Source organism: Lycium ferocissimum, chromosome 11, assembly GCF_029784015.1.
Source record: "Lycium ferocissimum isolate CSIRO_LF1 chromosome 11, AGI_CSIRO_Lferr_CH_V1, whole genome shotgun sequence".
In the NCBI taxonomy this organism is placed as follows: Eukaryota; Viridiplantae; Streptophyta; class Magnoliopsida; order Solanales; family Solanaceae; genus Lycium; species Lycium ferocissimum.
Genome location: NC_081352.1, coordinates 27225056 through 27242965, shown reverse-complemented (window position 1 = coordinate 27242965; position 17910 = coordinate 27225056). Strand labels below are relative to the sequence as shown.

Here is a 17910-nt window from a genome sequence, read left to right as displayed (position 1 = left end):
TCAACGAGAACAAATTTGGATCATTTACGTTTTTTGGTTTATCACCTTATGTTCGATACCCGCATTATGGTATGCCGGGAAATCTAATATTAACGATAAAACCTTCCTAACAAAGGCGACTCGATTCCAACTCGGGATATATCTGATTAAGAATGAAAGAATTTTGAATCTTTTCAGGACTATTGGCAAACCACATCAATCTTTTTTTTCTAAAATACTCCAAACGTCTCCAAATCAAGATTTGAAGTAAAATGCAGGTAAATATGGCAACTGATATACACAAATAGAAAAGAAAATTTTACAGATCCCCACTTATCATGATGTCAATAAGTGACAGATCAAAATCTGAATCTTTCCAAAAGATAGTACATAGAATAATGAGTGTATATAATGTTTTGCTATAGTAACAGATCAGCTAAGCACGTTCCTCGGTCACATCACATCTTACACATCATATACCCTTTTTGAACTGGTTTTTAAGATCCCATCTCTTTCTTTTTCTCTTTCATTGTGTCTTATTCAAAAGTCTTTCTTTTTTTGCCTGTTTACATTAATATTACTGATGTTTACTCAGTTTTAACAAACCCCATTTTCTTGCCTTTTGAAAAAGAGCAATTTGGGGTTATCTTAAAAGTTTCTTTATTTGAATGTTTCAAGACTCATTGTCTCTATATAAAGTTACAATCTTTCTTGACATTTTAAGCTTTACATGTGGAATTTAGCAAGATTTTCCAGTTCTTGGTAGCCATTAACTGATTTTTTCTCTGTTTTTTATCAGGTATCTTGAATTCTGCTTTTGCCATTCTTAAAGTCTATTCTTGGATTAGTTGTATTTGTTAATGTAAAGTTATCATTTTGAATGAGGCTGTGACATTTTTTCTATTCTATATGCAATTCAGTAATGTAGTTAGATCTGTTAAAGTTACTCTTAAGGGTCTGTTGTGTCTTATTGAAAAGTCTGTGTTTTGTATGCTTGCTATATAATATTTACTCACTTTTAACAAACCTTATTTTCTTGCCTTTTGGAAAGAGCAATTGGGGTTTTCTTAAAGTTTCTTTCTTTGAATGTTTACATACCAATTGTATCTATATAAAGTTTTAGTCTTTCATGTGGAAATTAGCAAGATTTTCCAGTTCTTGGTAGCCTTTTACTGATTTTTTTCTCTGTTTCTATCAGGTATCTTGAATTCTGCTTTTGCCATTCTTTTCTATTTCATCATTTCTTAAATCTATTCTTGGATTAGTTGTCTTTGTTAGTTTAGAAGTGTCATTTGGAATGAGGATGTGACATTTCCTTCATTACATGCAGTTAGAGTACTGTAGTTTCTTTTTGGTTTTCCACTCAGGTGTCTGGGACTCCAATGTGGGCCCTGATTAAATCCGGATTTGCGTCGGAAGTCCCACACTGGGGGTAAAATGCTTCCTAAAAGACTTTGTACCCAATAGGGCGCGAACTTGAGTAATGGAGTTAGATCTGTTAAAGTTACTCTTAAGGGTCTGTTTGGGTCTTTGAAAAGAGCCAGTAGCTCTGTTTTCTTTAGGCAATTGGGGTTTTCTAAAAGTTTCTTTTTTTGAATGTTCCCAAACTCAATTGTCTCTATATAAAGTTTTCATCTTTCATTACATTTTAAGCTTTACATGTGGAATTTAGCAATATTTTCCAATTCTAGTAGCCTTTAACTTATTTTTTCTCTATGTCGCTTAAGTCTCAGGTATCTTGATTCTGCTTTTGCAATTGAATCATGTTTTTGAGTAATGTAGGTAGATCTGTTAAAGTTACTGAAGAGTCTGTTTGGGTCTTTTTGCAGATTCATGACTCTATGTATATTTTTAGGTTCTTTCTTGATTGAAGTATATCCTTTTTTGAATCTTTATGTTTTTATGGTTCCAAATGTAGCACAGGAAATTTACTGAAGTCTAAAGTTAAGATATTTCTGTTTGTTCTTGTTCTGATTCAAGAAAAAGACCCCGTGTTTTGCATTGACTGGTTATATTAATCATCTTGATATTTTGACATTTATGCATATTGTATACATAGAGGTATTTTTCAAGATTCAGTGTCTAATCTTCTACTATGTTCTGATTTTGCAGGTGTTTCTGCAATTAGGGGAAGTTGAAAATTCATTTTTTTCTATATAAAATCAAGAATCTGATTTATTAAGGATGAGTGGAGCTGTGCTGATTGCACTGGCTGCAGCCATTGGCAACTTGTTGCAAGGATGGGACAATGCGACAATAGCAGGTTTTACCTCATTACACTCTTGTTCTTCAATTATTTTGGAGGTAATTACAGTCCAATGCCTTTTAGGTGATCTAATTTACAAAATAGCCAGCAAATGTATATGTTATGAATATTATGTGTAAATATACATATAATATACATAAATATACATAATCAGTTACATATATTGTATATTTTGGCTAGCGCCTGTAATTAATTTGGTTGACGGGACAGAAATGAAAAAAGCCTTTTGTTTTCTCCTCTAGGGTAAACATGTCTTGCACTGTTGTTGGGAGTTCATGGTGATCCCTAATATGGCCATCATTTTCAGTATACTGTGAATATCACATTGCTTGGAAATACTTACTTGTTCGGCTTGGCCATCAGTATTTGCAAATACAAAACTTCAGCATTTGAAACGATGATGACATATTTAAAAACTTGTTTGAGGAGTACTTCAAGAGAAATTATAGTTGTTACTCACAAATCTTCAACATTTTTTCCCCGACTGAAATTCATCTATAAGCACAACTTGAACTTCCAGCAGCATTTTACCAAATTCTGAAAGAAAATGTATCTAATTTGTTTCAGGGTCTGTTCTTTACATCAAGAAGGAATTCAATTTGCAAACACAGCCAACCATGGAAGGGCTAATCGTCGCGATGTCTCTAATCGGAGCGACAGTAATCACGACATTCTCGGGACCCGTATCCGACATGCTCGGGAGACGTCCATTGCTTATAATTTCATCAGTACTTTATTTCCTCAGTGGATTAGTGATGTTATGGTCTCCAAATGTTTACGTGTTGCTTTTAGCAAGGCTCTTAGATGGATTCGGAATTGGTCTTGCTGTGACGCTCGTTCCAGTGTATATATCTGAGACGGCCCCACCGGAAATACGAGGGCGCTTGAATACCTTCCCGCAGTTCACTGGTTCTGTTGGAATGTTTTTATCATACTGCATGGTTTTCGGAATGTCGTTGACATATGCACCGAGTTGGAGGCTAATGCTTGGGGTTCTCTCGATTCCTTCTCTTGCATATTTTTTTCTTACATTGTTTTACTTGCCTGAATCTCCAAGATGGCTGGTCAGTAAAGGTCGAATGAAAGAGGCTAAACAAGTTTTACAAAGACTACGTGGCAGGGAAGATGTCTCAGGTTTGTCTCGTGGTTCCTTTCCTTGTTAACAATTTACTTATTATTTCATTGTTGTATGAGAGAATATATTTCCTCCCTTAATTTTAACAGCTAAGAGAGCTAACTCTGTGATGCCCTCAGTATTTGTGTGATCAGCAAAGTTTCTTTTAATGGCTTGTTTTGAAGCTTTACTTATCAGAAAAAAGAGTTTCTTTTGAAGCTTTAACCCCAATTCCATATTGTTCTTATTGAAGTTCGAAGAGTAGCTTCTTAGGTCTGTACTAGATCCTCTGCTTTAGGTACTTCAAGTAAATATAAGTGCAACCCAAATAAGAGTTTAGGCACTTTGTATGCTGTTGCAAGAGGGGCCAGTCCCATTATCCTCGAGTTTCAAACCATGTGCCAATATCCCTCGGGGATTTCTCGGTTATCAAAAACGTGTACATTAATTCCATTGAACTATTAAAATGTTTCTCTTTAAGGTTTTGTTCTTAATGTCAGGTTATATTTTCATACTCAAAGTTCATGATCTGGTTTTAACACTCGAGATTCTAATGTTCAATGGAATCTTCTCAATCTACAGGTGAAATGGCATTGCTAATGGAGGGTTTAGGTGTTGGAGGTGAAGTATCTATAGAAGAGTATATAATTGGTCCGGACCATGAACTTGCTGACAACCATGATGAGAAAGATCAGCTCAAGTTATATGGAGCCGAAGAGGGTCTTTCATGGATAGCAAAACCTGTGACTGGACAAAGTACTCTAGGTCTGGCTTCCCGTCACGGGAGTATGGCAAACCAAAGCATGCCTCTTATGGATCCGTTGGTCACTTTATTTGGCAGCGTACACGAGAAACTTCCGGAAATGGGAAGCATGCTCTTTTCGAATGTTGGCAGCATGTTCAATATAGCAGAGAATCAAGGTAAAACTGATCACTGGGATGAAGAAAGCCAAAAGGACGAGGAAAATCATCATACGTCTGATGGTTCTGGTGCAGAATCTGATGACAATTTGAGAAGCCCGTTGCTCTCACGTCAAGGTACTGGTTGTCAAACTTTCTATTTTAAAAAAAGTATTTGGACAAATTCTATTGACTACATGGTGACACATGCGACCATGCACAATTCCCTTGATTTGCAGCGGGACATGTCTCACACCCAGATTCATCCAACCTTTTTCTTATGCCTATGATTACCTCATTATGACTTCTTGACAACACTTGGCGGTCACGCAAGATTGGCACTTGGCGACTATGCAAAATGACACGTGTCACATCCCTTGACTTGCAGCGTGACACATGTTGCGCACAGATTCATCCACCCTTTTTCTTATGCCTATAAATACCTCATTATCACTTCTTCACTTCAAGAACATTAGAAAAGTTAGCCTAACCGTCAGCCCATCATACCTACAATTCTTTCTGACTTGCTGGTTTTGTTATTGAAATTTTGTTGTTCCTGCATCCCCTCTCTTGTGGAGGTAGGCTTGTGGAAAACATTTCACATTGCTGAAAATACTTTCTTAGGACAGTGTCTAGCAAGACTCAAGCCATTTTTCTATATCTGTTCATATATAATATTTATTTTTACCCTCATCTCCCAACAGGTACAAATGCCGAAACAAATATTGGGCCCCCAACCTCATTAAGCATGAGGCAAGGCAGCAATTTCATGCAAGCAAATGAGCAAGCCAGCATGGGTATTGGTGGTGGTTGGCAACTAGCGTACAGAAAAGACGAGACAAAAGAAGGAGCACTTAAAAGGATTTATTTACATGAAGAAGGAGGAGGCACTGGATCACGGCGAGGGTCCATTATTTCCCTTCCTGGAGATGCTCATGCAGATGGTGAATTCATTCATGCTGCTGCTTTAGTGAGTCAGTCTGTTCTTCGTGCGGAGAGCCTCTTGGGCGGTCAACAGTCTATCGTAGAAGCAGTTGAGAAACAATCTGAAAATGTTACGAAGAAGTCAGTCTGGAAAGCACTTCTCGAGCCGGGAGTCAAGCATGCACTATTTGTTGGAGTTGGAATTCAAATACTTCAGCAGGTAAAAATTGTTCTATTAACTTGCTGTTTGACCTTGATAATTAAATGAGGTGCTGGCTTAGTGACACCTAAATTGTCTTTCTTTTGAAGTGATGCTAAAAATTGAGAAGCGTCTGGTTCAACTGATCTGAAATTTCAAATGTCTTCCTTTCTTTCTTAAACTTTGTGCGCAGTCAAACGATGCCACATAAATTGGGAAAGACGGAGTAGTTGTTTTGGCATAATATCTCACTAAAGTATATCTTTTTCTTTCTAAATTTCTTATCTTATGAATGCCCGTTCGTTAAATTCACTGGTTGTGCTAAATATTAACTCCCGTTTGCCACATTATCTTCCATATGAACCAAAGCATTTACTTTCGATCCGCTACTGATTTGCTTTTGGTCCTTGTACAGTTTTCTGGAATCAACGGGGTTCTTTATTACACTCCTCAAATTCTTGAGCAAGCAGGGGTAGGTGTTCTGCTATCAAATATGGGAATTGGTTCTGACTCTGCGTCTCTCCTCATAAGTGCTGTCACAACTTTGTTAATGCTTCCCAGCATTGGTGTTGCAATGAGACTAATGGACTTAGCTGGCAGAAGGTATCCGTGATTCTATAATTTTATAATTTATGAAACTCTGAAAATGATAACATATCAACCCTTGCTGAATTGTTTACTAGTCATTCTAGTAGCATGCGTTTTTAGCACTTGAACTTTCCATCTAAGCGAAAGTTTAACTGTCTGTTTCTTCTTCCAGGTGGCTTTTGCTGGCTACTTTGCCCGTCTTGTTAGCGTCACTTGTTGTGCTAGTCCTTGGCAATGTTATTAAAATGGGCGAGGTAATGCACGCCGTGATCTCCACCGTTAGTGTTGTGGTCTACTTCTGCACGTTCGTTATGGGGTTCGGTCCGATCCCAAATATCCTCTGCTCTGAGATATTCCCCACAGGCGTTCGTGGAATCTGCATTGCTATATGCGCTCTTACTTTTTGGATCGGAGACATCATTGTCACCTATTCGCTCCCTGTTATGCTTACCTCCATCGGACTAGGAGGCGTCTTTGGCATCTACGCCGTTGTGTGTGCCTTGGCTTGGGTATTTGTTTTCTTGAAGGTTCCGGAAACAAAGGGCATGCCCCTTGAAGTCATAACGGAATTCTTTGCTGTTGGGGCTAAGAAAGCTTCCTAAAGAATTACTACTCTAGAGATTTGAAACTTACATGCTAGACCTACCGAAACGGTTGGTGATTTTGCGGAAGGAAGTGAAGTAATCAGTCAACAAGATTGTGGTCAGAAAGATGACTCACTTAACTGTTATCCATTTTTCTATCTTCCTTTTTTCTCTTTGTAACTAGTCTTTCTGCTTGCTTCAAAAAAGGATCCAGCTCCTTCAGAGTTTCAAGATTTGGATATCAGTTTGCCATCAGCACCATCTAATGTTAAGTTTTGAACATTTTATTGATACACTTGTTTATTCTCTCTTTCTTCCTAATCTAAGTAGGCGTTTTGGGCAGTATTTGGTTAAAGTTGAAAAAAGAGTATTTAAAGTTGAAGTTGAGAAAGAGTGTTTTGAAGTTGAAGTTATACTTGGACATGAAGTTCACTTGGAAAAAAGTTTGTGAGTGAAGGCTGTCATTTCACTTGAATTTTTTTTTTTTTTTTGATGACATGGGAACTCCATGCTACCGGGTGCGCATAGGGGTAAACCTTGGGCCTCCTATGCAATAACTCGTAAACCACATAGGAGAGGTAACCCGCACTAGGCAAGTCCGGTGCGACGAGCTCGACCCAGAAGGCAAATCCCCTGCTATCGTAGGCAGGAATTTCGAACCTGAGACCTTCATTACGAAAGCCCTATACTCAACCAACTAAGCCACCCTTACGGGTATTTCACTTGAAATATTCTTCAAACAGGTTTTTCAATATTTAACAAGACACCGATACTTCAAATACTGTGGCTTAAATTCACTCAGCACAGGGAAACTTATCAGGTCCAAACATAGCAAGAATTGACATACTGAAAGTTCTTTCTTGAATCTATAGGTGGTGGTGCATGACTTGTACATATGACCAAACCAATACTTGCAATGCTGAATTTTAAATATTTGCAAACAGAAGAAATGTCCATAGGTTAAGATAGAAATCAGAGAAGCTAGTGACTGAACTGTTAGTCTCCACACGACGGAGTCATCTAAATAAAGGATTTTTCATACATGACTTTTTGTCGGATTTGAATAACTACATGTAGCCGTCTAAAAAAGTGTGAGATTTAGTAACCTGAAAAATAATACTCCGTAGTATATAGGTTACCTGCTCTACAGAAGTACAGTGATAGTGTTAATATGTTTTTTTAAAAGATCAGTATATGTTAAGTCAAATCAAATATAGGTAAATATCCGTGTACGTGTAGTGGCTAGTATAAAATGGATAAAAAGAAAATATCGAGAGACCTAAAGTTTTTAAACTTGCCAGCAATTATTAAAAGACAAAATGTTTTGAGTTACATAAAATTAAAATGACATCCCTTAAATAGTAATTTGCCATAGTTATATAAAACATGAAACCAATTTAAAATGTTCTCTCCCAATGGTCACATTATCTGCTTTCCAAAGAAAGAAGTAGTGACAATGCTGTTGAATTGTTTTCATTTGTTTACCTTCTATTCTTCACTGTCATTAGTGACTTGAGTTAAAACTAAATTATACAGATTATACTGTCTTATACATATTGCACTCTACTGAAAGGCTTTCCCTTATAACACCAAAAGTCGTGGTGGAGTAGTAATACTCCTCCGTCCTTAACTAAAAGTCTTGGGTCTGGTATGGAATCGCCTTTGGTAGAAAATGCTTTACCTGTCAAAGTGCGATTTCGTGTTGTGAATCTGATTAGATAGACTCCAAAGTGAGTTTCGGCCCCGTTTGGACATAGATTAGTTTATTATTATTTTTTTTTTATCATTTTTTTGAAAATATTGTTTGTTCTTGGAATTTGATCAGTTTTTGGGTTATTTTTTTTCTTCTGCTCACTAAACTTCAACCTTATTTCAAGTAAAATGCATATCCAAACACAATTTCAATTTTCAAAGACTATTTTTCAAAAAATATGATATCACAATAGCACGATACAAAGCAAATGCGCAATAGATACACATCAAAGAATAGACAACTACGTGATTACTAAATAATACTACTAATAAGGGAACGTGGAGAAGAGGGGGCTAGCCCCTATTTCTCCCACTGACAATACGACACCACTCGTCTACTTACTACCTTTTTATCCTAATTCTCGATCTACATACTTTTTATCAGGATTATGTCCTCAGTAAGTTGAAATTATCCCATATCCTATTTAATCAATCAGCCTACCTCTACCTCTACCTCTACCTCTCCTAATTCGTGCGATAGCCAACTCTCACACTTCTTTACTGGCACATCCGAACCATCTCAACCTTGCTCACCCCATTTCGTTCGCAACATAGACCACTCCTACCCTTCACCCAATTAAAACAAAATATATAAATGGATTTCTGGCACAACAAAAATTGGAAAGAAATAAAAAAGTAATATTGACAAATTACCTTTGTCAATATAATGAGTATGTAGGGATCTGGTGTATCTATGACAGGAGTGCGTGCGACAATTCCAACAAAGTCGTGTGTTACTACTACTTCAAAGGAATCAAATGGATCAACAACAGCAAATGGATGCTCCAACATTTAACAGTAAATCAGTTGAAAAGAAACCTGGAATTCTCATTCTTGGATCTCCCAATGTTGGCAAACGTACCCTTCTTTCCCGTAAGCTATTTCCTGATTTGCTACTATTAGTTCTAAGAGGAATTGATACATAAATTTTTATGTGTGTTTAATTGGGGGTAATCTCAATTTGGGTCGAATCTAAGTTTAACCCTATGTTTTCTTTAATTTTGCTATTAGTTGTTTTTGTAATTTTGGCATTGGGACGTCTTTTGGATACATAAATTTGTAATCTTTAATCTTCTTATATGAATTCTGTTGATTTGATATTAATTGGGGTAATCCCAATTTGGGCCGAGTTGTGAGTTAAACCCCATGTGTACTTGAATTTGCAATTAGTTGTTAGTTGCATTGTAACGTTGTAATCTTTAATCTAATATATGAGAGGTTGACTGTTACATAAAGTTGTAATCTTTAATCTAATATATGAATCCTGGTGTATTTGTGTTTACTTGGGGTAATCCGTATTTGGGTAGAGGTCATCTTTCTTGTTGCATTGATTTTTAGCTGTTTTATGTTTTCTGTTGAAATATCTTAGCTGGCTTCTGCATCCTTCTTTGAAGATTAGTTGAATTGTAGAGTAACTAAATGCAGAATGGCTATGGATGAATTATGAGGTTGACTCAACTAATTTGGCATTGAGATGTTGATTGATACATAATTTTGTTTTCTTTTATATGAATCCTTTTGGTGTTTAATTGGGGTAATTCCAGTTTGGGTCGAGTTCAACTCTCTTGGGAAACAGTCTTAAGGAAATGGAAATTGGGAAAAATGTCAGGGTTTAGAGATAACAAACTAATTACCTAACTAAAGAATAGAAATTGCCATTGTCGACCTCATAACCTGCAGAATAGAAGAAGGAAGGAATGAGGATTTAGAGAATAGAAGACAGAAGGAGAAGGAAAATACCAATTTCATTATCTGCTGCTCTTCTCCGAATCTGTTTGTTATGTGTATCAACCAACTTTGAATCTTAGCCCTCTATCAGCTCTTAATCTGGACCGTACACGTTACTATTTTTATTTCTAAAAGTTCCTACCAATTTCTTATTTAAACGTTCCCGAAGAGGAGCAAATTAATAGCCGTTTGAATTTGTTCTTGTTGCTGTCATTGATGACACCATCAAGAGGTTTTCCATTTTCTATAAATAACCCACCATCCTTCATTTGTAATGACACCAATTGAGCGAGACATCTAAGATTTCAGTGTCTGAGAGTGAGAGCAATTGCACTGTGTATAAGAAAATAGTCTGTGGGAAAAAATAGAGAGTGTGAACGGTGTTATAGTGAGGTGTATAAATCAAAAGAGGGTTATTTCTTTTGAGTGGGCAGTGGCCTTTTGAGTATTGTACTGTCACGCCCCAAACCTGGGGAGGCGTGGCCGGCACTCGGTGCCTCACTAGGCCCAAGTGTACCAATCTATAGCTCGTATAACCTGTGTCTTACTGAATAGCTTAGGTCAATGAAGTTGATCTATAAGCGTGGTATCGTAACTTAGGCCGACAAGGCCATACACTAAACTGTCTGTAAACAACAATCAACTTAACCAAAGCGGGATCATCCCGTCATATATAACATAAGAAATCGCTATGCGGGCCGACAAGGCCGCCATTATGATACTACTGGACATACAGGATACGTCTACAATCCTCTAAAGAGTGACAATTGTGCTATGGTCGGGACAGGGCCCCGGCCTGCCCATCATTTGTGTATACACAAAAATCTGGACCTGGTAACTCCGAATGACATGGAGCTTACCACACTAGCTAGTGCGCCAAGAGGATTTTCCAGGCCCCAATTTTTTTCTCGTTCTCATTAATATTTCGCCACACAAGCATGTGCGCCGCGTCCCGCGTTGCCCCATGCGGTGCACACGGTCAATTTTTACCCGGGACGAGTTTTTGCCTTAATTCCAACCCCACTTAAGTGCTTACTTCCTTTTTCATTCAAATGGCTGCTCCAAAATCCTGCACTATCCACACATTCAATACTAGTAACCGGATTAGTACAACTAAAATTTAAAAAAAAAAAAAAAACATGTAAAGGTTGGGTTGCCTCCCAACAAGTGCCTTAGTTAAGGTCGTGGCACGACATCTTTTTGTATTTTCTCATTTTTCTCATTTTTTTTTGTTCTTTTCTTTATGATAATAGTACAAACACGGGTTGTCTCCCGAGAAGCGCTTGATTTAACGTTGCGGCAGGACGCAGACTCCTTCTCAAGCCTCTTCAAGTTCCACGGAGGTCCTTGCTGGATCGATGACCTCTCCGAAATAGTGCTTCGCTCGCTGCCTGTTCACCAAGAAAGTCCAATCCGCATCTAGTGGTTTCAGCTCAACCGCTCCATGCGCGGTCACAGGAACTACTTCAAATGGCCGGACCACTTATACTTCAGCTTTCCACCAAACACCTTAAGCCTCGAGTTATACAACAATACTAATTGTTCGGGCTCAAACTCACGACGTTGAATGTGCTTGTCGTACATCCTGTTCGTCCTTTTCTTATAAAGCTTCGCGTTCTCATATGCATGAAAACAGAATTCATCAAGCTCATGCAACTGCAACAATCGCTTCTCACCTACTGCTTCCATATCTAGGTTCAACTTCTTTATTGCCAATATGCCCTATGTTCAAGCTCGATGGGGAGATGGCATGCCTTACCGAAAACTAACCTATATGGAGAGGTTCCAATAGGAGTTTTGTAAGCAGTTCGGTAGGCCCAAAGAGCATCATCACGCTTTAACGAATTTTGTGATTTAGATGACCGGGAAAAAGACTGTAAGGTTTATCTGATGAGAGAGAGTTTCAGGGTCATGGCTTTTGACAATCCAATTAGTCTTCTGACAATTCTACTTATCTTATTTCCTGGTTTACTAGTTGACGGGTTAATTATTGCTTTATGAGTATCTTCCGAGTTGCTCACTAGCCTGTAGATGTTACTCTAACGCCTATATTCCTATGGTCATCAGAAAATAACAAGAATGCATTTATAGCTCCGTATTCAACTAAGCAAAGCTAAAGGGTATATTCCTATCCTCATTACCGAACGATTATTCGAACAAGCTTTATTTATTCTTATTGCGCATACAAATTCCCTATACAATTCACACGCCACAGATAGTGTCTAATTAGTGATCAAGTAATTAAACAATTAAGCACAATAATAAATAAGCAACCCAAAATATGAAAAATTAATCGATAGAAATTGTCGTCAAACCAACTATCATGTCTTTTGCCACAACCCTAGAATAAGAGAACTTAGCTACTCATGATTCGAGAAGAAGAACAAGAATTCGTGAATAATCTAGGATTGAATGAAGAAAATAAAGTAAAACTTAAGAGAGAGAACAAGATGACGGCTTACAAGTCTTAAGAAAATCCCAGCACACAGTTTCTAACCTAAAAATGTCTATTTATAGTCTAGGACAAAATCTGAAATAATTAAAATCAAATCCCGATCGAAACGGAAAAACTTCATGAAACTTGGCCCGGCGCGCCGCGGCCCCGGCGCCCCATGTGGCGCCCCAGGAGGGACTTCCAGGGAGTATTTTTTTTTTTTTGCTTCAGTGATATCTTGTCTTGTTCTGGCGCGTTGCGGGTGCGCCAGGTCTCCCGTCCTGTTTTTCGGCACTTTCCTTCACCTCTTCATGTGCACACTTGGTCCTTGATTCCAAACTCGACTCCAATTGAATTTAAAGGCTTTTACTCAGACTTCAAAGCTCCCTGATCAACAATAGCTCATTTCTCCTCCGCTTTACTCCTAAACATCAACAAGACAATATTAAGCACAAAGCGGCAAAAGTAATATTCAAAAGATAGCAAAAGTACTAAAATGTAAGATAATTATCGGCTAAATCGCCGAACATCACTTTTCTTGGTTGAGTCCCGAAGAATGTTGGGCGTTTTATCATTTAGTGTTGTATCAACAATGATGTTATTTGTCTTGGGTACATTGACTAAGTATCATATTTCAAATAAAATATAATGGGTTAATGACCTAATCCTGTGGAGGTGAGTGTAATTTATTTTACACAGCCAGATAATCTTCTATTTTTGGTATGCAGGACTACTTTCAGTAGATTCTGAAGATGCCTTCGATTCATCTTCTAACATTCTATCCTATCCGTAAGTTGACAAAGTATATCCCCTCCCCTTTCATTAGCTATATTGTTGCAAAAGATGCTCTAGTATCTAGAACTTCTTTTTTTATGTTCTCATTATGCATCATTGAGTTGTTACCAGGTGGACAATCAACACCAAGTATTATAATGCTGATGTTTCTGTTTGGATGGCCCATCTTCATGAGGATTTTTCCATTGGAGCCCTGCCAGCATACGATCAGCTTGTTGCATTGGTGATGGTCTTTGACGTTAGTGATGTAAGCCTGACCTTTTTTACCCTATTCGTTTCATTGCTACTTTAGATAATATCACAAAAATGATCTCTTATGTTTGAGTGTAGGTTTAAAATCATCCCTCAAAACAATTTTGGTCCTTTAAGTTTGCCAAAAGTTGATACGTTTAGTCTCAGTCAAATATTAACCGAACTCTGTCCATTAGAGTTAATGGGAATTATGAAAAGAAAAAAAAATTAGTTGTAACTCACATTTGGAGGTACGATTTTTGTAGTTTCTGTTTTTGTTTTTTTCAAGAGTTTGGTGGCGCTCTTTAAGGTATAATTTTTGCTATTTCTTTTATATTTTTTTTGGTGTCTAGTGCAGTTTTTTGCGTTGCATATTTTAGGATTTGATGAAATTTTCTTAGTGTTTATGGTTAAACCTTTTTTTCCACAGTTTCCATCAAATCTAACCAACATAAATGTTAAATATTTGAGGGAGACTAAAAATGTTAACTTTTGGCAAACTTAAAGGACCAAAAATGTCCGGTGCATACTTGAGGGACGATTTTGTACCTATCCTCAAACATAAGTACCATTTTTATCATTTTCTCTCCTACTTTACAAATGCTTTGTGATCCGCTAGATTATAGACTACTTCAGAAATCTGATGACTTCTCTTCTGCCACCATCTGCAGCTCTCATCTTTTGATGCGCTGAAAGATTTAGTCTCCCGCACGGACATCCATACGTTTGAGATTTTGTTATGCATTGGAAACAAAGTGGACCTTCTTCCTGGTCATTCAGCTCATGTTGAATATAGACGGCACCTGTTGAAAAAAGCAGACTCGTCTGGCAGCCCTCTATTGGATTCTGGAATTTCTGAAGCAGAAGGAAGCAGCTTATTAGGAGATGATTCATCATCATCATCTGATATTAAGAATTCCTACTTGGATTGGTGCCTCGAACACAACATAGAATATGTTGAAGCCTGTGGATCAAATGCTGATTTTGACAAATGTACGTCTTGGTTTTTGACTTTTTGTCATGACATTTTTATCCTTCTTTGCCACAACTTTCCTGAATCCCCTGTTTTTCGATCTTCTCTTTTGCAAATTAGACGATAAAATCCTTTGCTTCATCACTTATATACGGTAGAAAAAGAGTGAAAGGAAGAGAATTGAGGTGGTTAAGGTTATCTATTCCGCTTTTTGGTCATATAATTTTAAGGGGAGCGTCTGAAGGTTCCCATTAGAGTTTATTTATTTTAGTCCAAGTTATTTTACTGTTCAACCATTGATATGAGATTTGTGGCAGTATAAATCATCATCTATACATTGTAGGTTTCTGTAGTTAGTTCCAAATGGAGTCTTTTGTCACACCGAGGTTGTCTGTTGGTGTTAAATCCTTATGTAGAAAGATACTGGAACATGTCCCTGGATATGCTTTTGTATTAATCTGCATATTGGTATATGCAAATGGGAGTAAATCTGAAATGTAATTGAATTATGCCCCAATAGTTCACTCACTGGCCCTAAATGCTGACATTAGTACCACTCATGAAAAATCCATGATACAACGCATTTTTTGATATCGTGGCATCATGCCTGCTCCATTTTGCAACCAATTATGGTTCATAACTTTTGACTACGCTTTTTATTGTATTCATCTGCTGGTTCTAGTTTGTCTTTTTGACATGCTAGCCGAAATGGTAGTGTTCTTCCCTCTCCCCTCCTTTTTTGTTAAACCATGGTGTCTAGGCCAGCTTGCGCGCACCTCGACTAATTCCACGGGATACCTGATACCTCCCACCAACACAGGTACCAGGTAACTCTATTCACTAGGGCTTGGCCAGATGGCAAGAAATCACCAAGTGTTTGCGCCTCTACTAGGAATTGAACCTGAGACCTCGTGGTTCTCAACCCACTTCATTGACCACTAGGTCACATCTTGGGTGCTGTTCTTCCACCTTTTTAACTTTAGTATTTTCTTGGAATTCAGTATTAAGAATTTTTTATGACAGGTCTTTCTGTGGATGGTGATTCTCAGGGCGCCGAACGGCTCTTTGGAGCACTTTCAGCTTATATGTGGCCTGGAATGATCTTGAAGTCTGGTGATAAGATTACCGAGCCTTCATTACCCGACCAACAAGGTTTTAGTTTTACAATTTCTTGTCAATGATGCAATATTTCTTTATTCTTTTTGAGGGTCTATTCAAATGGTGTAACGTTTTCATCCCCACCTTTCAGAATTGTCAGATGAAGAAGAATCTGATTACGAACTTGAATATGAAATCCTATCTGCTGGCTCAGCTGATCCGTGGGATGACACGGATATAGGATGGGTATCTGCAAATGCTCCCGAGGGATCGGTTCCCAATGGAAAGAGTGAAATTGAGTTAATTCGAGATGAAATGCAAGCTTCATCATCTACATCTCAATTGGAAGGAGAAAGTGACAGAAAAGAAATGCCTAGAGGAGATACAGCTGATGGTGATTCAGAGGATGATAAAGGAACAGCATATGACTTTGAGAATTTGGAACAGTTAATGTCTGAGATTGGGAATGTCCGAGACAGCTTAAGGTTAATGCCGGACTTCCAAAGGAAGGAAATGGCTGCAAATTTGGCAATGAAAATGGCTGCCATGTTTGGTGATAGCAGTGGAGATGAAGGAGGATTTGATTGATAGAAGCCGCATAAAGTTCACTGATCACATATGCCCCTCAGTTTCACTTCTTGTGGAGCTGTTCATAAACTAAAGGAATCTGATAAGCGCGTTGTGCATTCATGTTTAAGTGAGATCGACGAGCTGTTTATCAAAGATATCTGCTATAAAAAATCACTGCTTTAATTTTGTGTGTTTATGATCCTAGCAGGTGATTGGAAAGGGTAGAAATGTTTTTAGCTTGTTCAGGCTTCTATAGTAGTTTTTTAGATTTTCCTACCAGTAGTGATTTGTGTAGTATTAGCAAGATTAATATATTATGTTATGAGAATCAGCTGTGGCTTAATTTGTTGAACTTCTGGTTATGTTATGAGAATCAGCTATGTTCTTTTGCTGACACACGCAAGAGGAAACAGAACGGTTAGTTTTCATGAGAAGCTGTTCTCATTTTCATTAAATCCTGCTGGCTATGTTGTTCGGACTCTTCTAAAACTTTGCCGCACCCGTGTCAGATCTCCAAAAAAATTCACTAGTTTTGGAGGATTCAACACACACCCATCGATATTTTTGAAGAGTCTGAGCAACGTAGTCTGCTGGTACATTCATGTCCGCTATATTTTTGACCTCATGTAGATGTTACATTTCAAGAATGATCCTTGCAGAAAGGTTGCCTTGAGGGACACGATATCTTGAGGCGCAAATCGATGGTGCAAGAAGCAGGTACCGTGCTGCTTTTCTTGAGTTTAAGTTTTCCATGGAGTGTTTGGGGTAAAACCTACCTACACCCGGTCTTTACACAAAATCAACAAGTATATGACATGTGCACATGCATTATTGTCACTTAACAATAGTTAGTTAATACACATTGGCCCCATGACATCATCACCTAATGAGGTAACTAGTTTAGTTTGTGTAAATACCGAGTGTGTGTAAGTTTTTCCGTGGTTTCTTGTGTCATCTAGAGGCAAAGCAAAAACCACAATGTGTCACTCATTTCTATCTTGTACGTTGGGATAAATACTCAAATTCCACAAGAGTCTTCTGGTTTGGAAGCTGTCAAACTGCCACCAGTGGAAGTTATAGTATGGACTATGGAGTAAACAGTGGGATGAAAGTTTAGAAGTGATGTGAAAGCCATGAAAAGAAGCTTAGTGCACGTCCTATTCACCCAGATTTAGAAAGGTCCTAGGGTGGAACTGACATATTTATCTTCTTGCACTTTTTCTATCTTCTATCGTTTTTTGCACATGCAATGTCTTCTGCTTGTTCTAGTGGTTCCTTTGCATTAGGTGCGTTAAATGTGCGAGTAGGTTTGAATTTGGGCGGGTCAAAAGTTACTTGGGCTAAAAAATGGGTCATAGCTCAACCCGCTCAATTCTTATTAAATTTTAATTTCTTTGTTTGTTTTCTTATAATTTGCTTAAGTATCAAACAAAAAATATATTTTTTAATTTTTTTTTTTTTTTTTGTTAATAGATTTCCCCGGGTTAATCTCGGGCTACATATCAGCCCAACTTTTAGATAGACTAAATTGGGCGGGTAAAAACTGGGAGGCCATTTGCACAATTGTCCTTATTTCGGGGTGGTCTTTAATTTTTGCCCTCAAACTGCTGGACTTTATGCCCTTCGCATAAAACTCCTGGGTTACGTGTTCGAACTCCCGCTCAGTCAAAAATTAAAAAGAATTCACAAGGCAGAGTTTGGCATTCGCAAGGCAGAGTTTGCCTCAAACTCTACCTTATCAGGCATAGTTTGACTGCAAACTTTACCTTATCAGG

General features: G+C 37.9%; 2 protein-coding genes across 7 annotated transcripts; both read left to right on the top strand.

Moving 5' to 3' along the window:
- Positions 1 to 449: 449 nt before the first annotated feature.
- LOC132038615 (monosaccharide-sensing protein 2-like) lies at positions 450 to 6899 on the top strand. 4 transcript variants are annotated; one of them, XM_059429281.1, is made up of 8 exons: positions 568 to 762; positions 1161 to 1177; positions 2092 to 2242; positions 2813 to 3379; positions 3942 to 4397; positions 4964 to 5403; positions 5798 to 5985; positions 6143 to 6899. In XM_059429281.1, exons 3-8 carry the CDS (start codon positions 2164 to 2166, stop codon positions 6570 to 6572), a joined length of 2160 nt encoding a protein of 719 aa, XP_059285264.1. In that variant the 5' UTR covers positions 568 to 762; positions 1161 to 1177; positions 2092 to 2163; the 3' UTR covers positions 6573 to 6899. The 4 variants fall into 4 exon arrangements, with proteins under 4 accessions (XP_059285267.1, XP_059285264.1, XP_059285263.1 ...); XM_059429284.1 differs by lacking the exons at positions 568 to 762; positions 1161 to 1177 and adding an exon at positions 450 to 472; XM_059429280.1 differs by lacking the exon at positions 1161 to 1177 and having other exon boundaries at positions 575 to 778.
- A 2062-nt stretch (positions 6900 to 8961) lies between these two features.
- On the top strand, positions 8962 to 16529 carry LOC132036053 (uncharacterized). Of its 3 annotated transcripts, none has more exons than XM_059426279.1 (6): positions 8962 to 9179; positions 13197 to 13257; positions 13375 to 13510; positions 14166 to 14487; positions 15491 to 15619; positions 15717 to 16529. In XM_059426279.1, the coding sequence occupies exons 1-6, from the start codon at positions 9065 to 9067 to the stop codon at positions 16151 to 16153; spliced, it is 1200 nt and encodes a 399-aa protein (XP_059282262.1). In that variant the 5' UTR covers positions 8962 to 9064; the 3' UTR covers positions 16154 to 16529. The 3 variants fall into 3 exon arrangements, with proteins under 3 accessions (XP_059282262.1, XP_059282263.1, XP_059282264.1); XM_059426280.1 differs by having other exon boundaries at positions 9040 to 9179; positions 13197 to 13270; XM_059426281.1 differs by having other exon boundaries at positions 9134 to 9179; positions 13197 to 13261; positions 13365 to 13510.
- Positions 16530 to 17910: the final 1381 nt, after the last annotated feature.

Coding starts and splice junctions, on each gene's coding strand:
- LOC132038615 (XM_059429284.1), top strand. CDS start 2,164: ATGAGTGGAGCTGTGCTGATTGCACTGGCTGCAGCCATTGGCAACTTG. Junction 2,243..2,812: donor GGACAATGCGACAATAGCAG/GTTTTACCTCAT, acceptor AATTTGTTTCAG/GGTCTGTTCTTTACATCAAG. Junction 3,380..3,941: donor TGGCAGGGAAGATGTCTCAG/GTTTGTCTCGTG, acceptor CTCAATCTACAG/GTGAAATGGCATTGCTAATG.
- LOC132036053 (XM_059426279.1), top strand. CDS start 9,065: ATGGATCAACAACAGCAAATGGATGCTCCAACATTTAACAGTAAATCA. Junction 9,180..13,196: donor CAAACGTACCCTTCTTTCCC/GTAAGCTATTTC, acceptor TTTGGTATGCAG/GACTACTTTCAGTAGATTCT. Junction 15,620..15,716: donor TTCATTACCCGACCAACAAG/GTTTTAGTTTTA, acceptor CCCACCTTTCAG/AATTGTCAGATGAAGAAGAA.